General features: G+C 43.3%; 1 protein-coding gene across 1 annotated transcript; it reads right to left on the bottom strand.

Annotated features, from left to right (window-relative positions):
• Positions 1-735: 735 nt before the first annotated feature.
• GTF3C6 (general transcription factor IIIC subunit 6) lies at positions 736-7,945 on the bottom strand. The gene is made up of 6 exons (XM_083731513.1): positions 7,800-7,945; positions 3,700-3,780; positions 3,237-3,300; positions 2,462-2,506; positions 2,234-2,344; positions 736-1,564 (listed from the first exon to the last, which is right to left on the bottom strand). Exons 1-6 carry the CDS (start codon positions 7,845-7,847, stop codon positions 1,245-1,247), a joined length of 669 nt encoding a protein of 222 aa, XP_083587639.1. The 5' UTR covers positions 7,848-7,945; the 3' UTR covers positions 736-1,244.

Genomic DNA, 7,945 nt, shown 5'->3' with positions numbered 1-7,945 from the left:
ATATAGATATAATTAGCAATTAATTGGAGCACAGGGTACATGTTTATTTTAATTTGAAGGTTAAAACTGTCTAACCACAGGAGGCGAACACAATACTAACTCTTAATCTGTCCTTGTGGTATTGACCAAACAAGCACAAAGAAAAACAAAGCCATTTTGCTATGCTTGTTTGTTTTCAGAAACAAAGAAACAAATGCATATCTAGAATCACTAGCAAATGTTACGCATGGGATGGCGAGGGTAGTGGGCACAGGACATCTCTCTGACCAAAAACTGGAGATTGTGCTTGCTAAAGTTCTTTTGCAGCTGCTGGTGTTGCAAAAATTAGATTCATATGAGCTGAAAAGATAAAAGCAGATGGTTAATTGCTCTGTTTTTTTCCTATTCAATCTTTTGCACTGGCAGTGCTTTCAAAAGAGATTCTAGTTAGTGTGGAGGGGAAAGCAACGTTTATGTTTGCACATTGATATTGATATATATGTTTACGATCAATAAAACACAAAATTATGGATATCATATGTGTTTCTGACAGCATGCCACATCTTTTCCAAGGTAAGAAGCTGATGCAGAAAGTATAGGTGCTGCAGGATATTTCTAACAATGGTGAACGTACCAATGATGCCCAATTCCTTGTGGGAGTGAAGCATAGCATGTGCGGAAGGAGAAAACACTTATTACATGTTTACAATAAATCCACTGCCTGTTCAACATATAAGATATAAATTTCAGTGTGCGTTTATGCTTGAAGACAGTAAACATTTATTTTACAACAGAAATTATAGAAGTAAAACTTTTACATAAAAATTGCTTCTACACTTGAGAAGAATCAGGAAAGGGTTGACATTATTTCTTCCTCAGGCATAGCCCTCTGCTTTTCTGAGGCCAGGGATGTTAGACAAAGGCCAAAGTCCAGCATGTCTGGTGGACATGCCTCATGCCTTACATTTACCTGATAGGATTTATATTTCCTTTGAATACCAGTTCCTTGCTGCACAACATGCTTTGCTTGGTTTTGGAAGTGGCTAATGCTGTAGTGTGGTCTTGTGGCGAGCGGGGGATCACTGAAAGTAAAAGGGCTTGTGGGGAACATGGACTTAGCTGCATAGTTCCTGATTTGTGAAAGATGACACTACTTAGCACTCAGATTTAGGGTCCAGTTCTCCTGTTTGTGATGTAAACAAACCACAAAGAGTTCTCTAAAACAACGGTATACAACAATAAGAAGGTCCGTTAATTGTCATCTCTCAACTACAGTCTTTAGAGCAATGTGGAGAATTATCTGCAGTAATAACCTGACTGTCCTCTGAAGAAGAGTCCACTGCCTTAGAGGAGGTGGCATCCATAGGAGGGGCACCACCATCCCTTTCAATGTGTGGATGCATCTCGGGTTCAAAGGCCTGATCAATACTTCCTCTGTCACTGGCTTCTCCTTCAGATTCTTCTGCCATTTTGTCTTGGGACTCAGCTGCCTCGTCTTCTTTCTCATATAAGAAGTTGCAAATCATGTTAGGTCTGCTGTATGAGAAATCTTTGTCCTTAAGCTCTAGCCATTCCACACCACCACCTGACAGAGAAAGAGAAAGAAATCAGGAAGAAGATGAGTTGGGGACAGGATTTTAAAACTTTTTAAAAAAACAGTAGTATTAAATTCACTAGTCGCATTTATTCTTTGTCTCTCCTTTTCCTTTGGTCCCTTCCCCTTTCTTTGTCAGTGCCTTGATTTAGATGGTAACTTCTTCAGAGGAAAAGAGTGAATGTCATTCTATAAAGCACAATCTATGCTAATGGTTGTATATAATCACCATCAATAGGAAGTTTTAGGGTTAATCATGTAGCAGTAGTTAAGGAATACATTCATATAGGCCATAAGAATACCAGTTGAGGGAGATGGGGACATAAGGAGTTTTGCACATATTATTGATAGCAAACTTATAAACAGGCCTGGTATGTTACCAAGTCAGGGCCAGGATTTAACTGGGATCACTAAAACAAAGGACCAGGACCACAACTCCTTGTAGGCTCAGTTACTTCCAAGTGGAGTAGAAGTGGTGCCAAGAGAGAGTATGTTTATGAACGAGGGAGGTTAGAAAGAAGTGAAGCAATCTGTATATACAGGAACTGGGCAAAGGAAGGTGGTGAAGCAATGCATGACATGTAGAAATCTGGTGAGCATGCAAAATGGGATTTCTAGAAGGGGAACTATAGAAAGCAACAGCAATTTTCTCAGAACCACCTATGTTCTCTTCTCCTTCCTTCTTCTCAGTCAGGAGTGTCCGTGTCATGTTCAGCTTCTTCATTGTGTGGCATTTATATTTTAGCTGTATTTTTTGGTTGCCTTCTGCATCTAGTATAAGGAAAAATTACAGATTATTTTTAAGTGGTAACTTTACTCTTTGCAATGTTCCCCCTGCCTAAAGTTCTCTTGAGCTTTTGAAAAGCTTAGAACAAAAGTGTTCCTTACCATGATCTTCATTTTCTTCAAACACCAAACAGGTACCAAGAGTATCTGGGAATGAAAATGAACATTTTGTTAAGGAAAGTGCAGATTACTTTTTAAAAGAATAACACTCAAAAGACCGGTATCTACTCTCGTTAAGCAACAGATTTAGAAGATAAGTGTATGTAAAGTTAGGGCCAGAAGAGCTGATTAGTTCATACAAGGGACTTTTGTTTGTTGCTTCCTTTTTTCTTATTTAATCAGTTTACACCAATGCCATATTACAAACTTCTCAGAACTCCCCTCAATTTCAAAAGCAATTTGCAAACAGATATGGTAGCTAAAACTTGGATGTGAAAATTGTTGTCTGCTTTTAGTTAATGTTAACATGTCCTATGTTTGTATTTAGGTGTTTTTACTGTGATGTTATTTGAGAATTTATGGGTGAGATCCAACACTATGCCAGCAGATGCAACAGGACTTCCCCTACCTCATCTCCCCGCTGTGCCCCTCCCCTGCTTTGTAGCGTCCCCAACCCTAAGCAGATTTTGGGTGTGTGGGGGGAGGGGCTGCAGGAGGAAGGATAATTTCCATTTGTGCAAGTTGAAGTCCATTGTGCAAGCAGGACACTTGAATTGGATATCAGCCTAAGTGTATTTGCTTTTTCTCTGTGTGGAAAAACAGCAAAGGTATACTACTAATAAAAAATAATTCTGCCTTGGCTCACATGACTAGTTTTATTGTGCATTGGATCCTGGCTTATGAAAAGAAGTATAGTATTCATAAAACATTTTCTTACCTTCATATTCTCCAGCAAAAACATATCTGTCTACTTGCAAAATGGGCCTCTCTGTGTCTATTCCCTGCAAATAAGAAAAAGAAGAGACACAGCTGCATTTAACAAAAAGATCATTTAATGCAAATACCTCCCAAGCAATTTTGACTCAAAGCACAGCCTAAATTGCTGAAGTCTGTAACACTTATGAAAGGTTACAGATATCATTGTCATTCACAAAGAGCACGCAGTCTCTATTTTGACAGTGTTTATGTACCCTAAGCTGATCAGAAGTTCCCACTTCATGTGCACACAACAAAACGAAGACATGCACATTCTTCATACATGACAGTACTTCCCCCCACAACAACCGCAAACCAGACTATAGTAAGCAAAACACCTATATTGATTTTTGTAGGTTCTGAATAGAGGTTTGTTGTTCTTAACAAAAACTGCAAAGATGGAAATTTGTATTAATCACACTCACCAAAATCTTGCATTTGTTATCACATTTTTCCAGAAAGTCTGAATCAATTATTCCTGACAGTTCCACCATGACCAATTGTTCCTGGGGGCAGAAAGATTTTAAAATATATTTAAAACAATTTATTCATAAACTCAATGAGCTTGGGCCAGTCCGACCATATGTCTCTGTTCCTGGTACCAGCATATATCCCACTCAGGAAACGGGCTCCCACAATATCAAGGACTGTTAAAATTTGGCCTGAAGGTGCCATCCATCAGCTGCAGGACTGTTTTGAGAGAACCAATTGGGACATTTTTGATCGTTCAGACCTGGAGGAGCACACGGCAGCAGTTCTGTGCTATATCAATCACTGCACAGACACTGTCACAGTAAATAAATCCATCCGGTTTTACCCCAATCAGAAACCCTGGATGAATAGAGAGGTCCAGTGCCTGTTGCGGGAAAGGAACAGGGCTTTTAGGTCGGGCGAGGTGCAGCTTTACAGTGTGGCAAGAGCAAACTTGAAGAGGGGTATTCGACGGGCAAAACTGGTCTATAGGCAGAGGATTGAGGATAATTTAAGGAGTAACAACACAAGACAGATGTGGCAGGGGATTCAGCATATTACCAACTACAAACCTAACCTTGGTGCTGTCGACGGTGACCCTTTGCTGGCGGAGGAGCTTAACTTCTTCTTTGCTCGCTTTGAGAAGGAGCCACCTGAGACGCCGGTATTACAGCCACCAGCCCATAGGGGCCCCTCATTCACTGTAGAGGAGCATGAGGTGAGACAGGTATTGAGGATGGTGAATCCGAGGAAGGCTGCTGGACCTGATGGCATCACGGGAAAGGTGTTGAAGGGCTGTGCGGATCAGCTGGCAAGGGTCTTTACTAAGATCTTCAACAAGTCCTTACACCAGTCTATTGTCCCACCCTGCCTGAAGTCGTCAACTATTGTTCCTCTGCCTAAAAAATCCACAATCAGTAGTCTGAACGACTACAGACCAGTTGCACTGACTCCAATCATCATGAAGTGTTTTGAGAAACTGGTGCGCCGTCACATTATTTCCTGTCTTCCATCAACTTTTGACAACTACCAGTTTGCATACAGGGCAAATAGATCCACGGAAGACGCTATCACTACCACTCTCCATGCTGCTCTGTTCCATCTGGAGCAGCCGGGGAGTTATGTGAGGCTGCTGTTTGTGGATTTTAGCTCTGCTTTTAACACTATCCTCCCCCATAGACTGGTGTCCAAGCTAGAGGCGATTGGACTCTCCAACTCCACCTGTCTCTGGGTTTTGGACTTTTTGTCAGAACGTTCTCAGAGGGTTAGAGTAGGGTCACATATGTCCACAGCCCTTAGCCTTAACACCGGCTCACCACAGGGTTGTGTGTTGAGTCCCCTGCTCTATACTCTCTATACGTATGATTGTACAGCCATTTATTCCAGCAACAAAATCATCAAGTTTGCTGATGACACTACGGTGGTGGGGCTCATTTCAGGAGGGGATGAGTCCGCCTATCGGGACGAGGTGGAGCGGCTTTGTGCTTGGTGTGGAGAGAACAATCTGGCTCTTAATACGACTAAGACCAAGGAATTGGTGGTGGATTACAGGAAAAAAAAGGCGGACATTCAGCCCTTGTATATCAACGGGGAACGGGTGGAGAGGGTGGCGGAATTCAGGTTTTTGGGAGTGACTATCGATCAGGGCATGACTTGGAGCGCAAATACTACTGCTCTGGTGAAGAAGGCCCAGCAGAGAATTTATTTCCTCAGACTTTTAAAGAAGAACAATCTGAGTGAGAGACTGCTGGTGTCCTTCTACCGAGGCTCCATAGAGAGCATTCTCACATACTGTATTTGTGCCTGGTTCTCCAGCTGTACAGCTAGGAAGAGGAAGGTGCTCCAGAAGGTCATAACCACAGCCCAAAGGATTATTGGTCATCCCCTCCCATCTTTGGAAGAACTGTACGGTTCCCGTTGTCTTAGGAAAGCAAACAATATCCTGCAGGATGCATCTCACCCGGGACACAGTCTGTTTGTACTACTGCCTTCTGGCAGGAGATACAGAAACATCAAGTCAAGGACAAATAGACTGAAAAATAGTTTCTATCCAAGAGCTGTGGCCTTCTTAAATGCAGTAACTCGATAGTGTGACCTGGGAGTTTGATGGGTGTGGGTGTGGGTGTGGCTGGAATGTGGTTTGTTTGGTTGTTGTTGTTGTGTTGCTTTTGTTGTTTTTAAGGGATGGCATCCAATTTCGTTGCACTTGTGCAATGTTGCACTTGTGTAATGACAATAAAGAATCTATCTATCTATCTATCAATCTCCCTTTCAGTCCAGCAGATGGAGCCCATCTGCAAATATATTACTGCTATACAACCACTTTCCAGGAGCACATATACAATACAAACACATCCACCCAACCATCAACCTCTATGTTGAAATTGCATGCATTTATATTTTCAACCAAGTTTGTGATGCTATGGGAGAGCAAGATATCCACACCTCCTTCTCCCCTCCAAGTTTCAGTAGGTTGGATATCTCACATTAGTTAGTTTTGCTCTAATGCAATGAAAGTGATGTGCATCTTTCTCCAGTGCCAATTTGCAGCTGCAGCTGACTATTTCAAGTCTTATATTTGTTTCATTAAAAAATAAATAAATCTGTTGCCTTTACTTAATGGCTTTTCAAAATGTTTCACTGCTCTCACCAACTTAGGACATGGAAACAAAACCATAACAAATCAGTTTAGAGTAAGTATCAACTTCTGATTCTGTATTCCTAAGTAGTGCCCACTAGAACTGTTACTAATAAATATGCACCAACATATGCAAGAGGTAGATGAAAGCAATTCTTCTCTTCTGAGTTATAGTAAAAGAAACATAAGATGCATTCACATTTATATTTTCAAACACCAGCAGTTTACTCCCATTTAATTCCAGCAGTAAAGGACTTCACTATTGTACATTCTGCACTGCCATTTCAACCCAGAGTAAACTAACGCTGCTTCTTTCTGCTTTTTTCATAGGCTGACATAAAAAGTACTAGCACTCCCACATTTTGTTCCAGCACCAAGTAGGGGAGTATGAGGGAGCTATATACAGTTGGAAAGTAGGTACTGTACACTCTACTCCTTAACCATTTACATACAATGTTTCAGCCATCCTGAGGGAGACAGCATGAAAACTACTGATGGAAGATGCAGCTGTAGTTACTGTCACTGCTGGCCCAGAGTAACTCCTGCGGAACAGGGCCATGTTCAACACAAAATCCAGCAGTAAAATGCCTGTTGAAATTCATTAATGTTTATTATCAAAGTAATAAAAGGGCATGTTTTTCGCCTTTCTTTTGGGGCTATATTCCAGGTGTACAACACATGCTTTGCCCGTAGAAGGGCCAAGCTCAAAGCCGCATCTCAAAAGTTATGGAGCCGGGAAATATTCCTATCTGAGATGGAGAGGAACATGGACTTCAGGGAGGTATACAGACTGTATTCTTCCGGATCAGGATAGGAGCATGTGACCTTCCAGACTCCCAACTCCCATCAACCCCAGGCACCATTGCCAATGTGATGGATAATGGGAGTTGTAGTTCAGCAGCGGCTGGCACTCTGCAGATGGACCAATATAACCTGACAATTCCTATCATCCCTGACCACTGGTCCTGTTAGCTAGGGATCATGGGAGTTGTAGGCTAAAACATCTGGAGGGCCGCAGGTTGGGGATGCCTGCTCTAGTTTCACTTCGCAAGGTATGGAGAGGTGAGTCATGGCGTTAAACGCTGGCGATGACGAGACTAATGCCAGTTACCAGGAATCGAGTCCGACCGAGCTCAGCAGAACTTATTTCCATGTAAATATGCGTATGTATCAGGTTGCCCTGAGGAAGCGCAATCCCCACCACCCATCCGTAGGCGTCAGCCCGGGACTCGCAACGAACCCGGGACGCTGCTCCCACGGCTCTCGGCGCTACAAAGAAAGGCCCAGGCTGAACCACTGGCAGGCCGCTTTCCCTGCTCAGACCCCGCAGCGGGAGGGCAGCCGGCAGCCTCGTCGCGAGGTGAGCCGCGGAGCAAACCCCGCGGGGTGGAGAGAGAGCCCATTCCTGCCACCCACCTCCACCTCCACCTCTTCCCCGTCGCGGGGTCCTTCCGCGGCCTCCATGCCGGTAGCGCCTCAACGAGCGTCACGTGATCCCCCTGCCGCCGCCGCCGCCGCCGCCATCTTACGCAGGACCCTTTCGGCAAGAGCAGCGCCTCTGG

Source organism: Podarcis gaigeae, assembly GCF_964106915.1.
Source record: "Podarcis gaigeae genome assembly, chromosome: 3".
Taxonomy (NCBI): Eukaryota; Metazoa; Chordata; class Lepidosauria; order Squamata; family Lacertidae; genus Podarcis; species Podarcis gaigeae.
Note: the sequence above shows the minus strand (reverse complement) of the source record. Positions and strands in the feature narration are given on the sequence as shown.

Bases quoted from the DNA above. Each gene is read 5' to 3' on its own strand.
- GTF3C6 (XM_083731513.1), bottom strand. From the start codon at position 7,847: ATGGAGGCCGCGGAAGGACCCCGCGACGGGGAAGAGGTGGAGGTGGAG. The intron at 2,507-3,236 runs GTAAGAAAATGT...TTTCATTCCCAG, and splicing joins TTTTGCTGGAGAATATGAAG to ATACTCTTGGTACCTGTTTG. The intron at 2,345-2,461 runs GTAAGGAACACT...TCCTTATACTAG, and splicing joins TGAAGAAAATGAAGATCATG to ATGCAGAAGGCAACCAAAAA.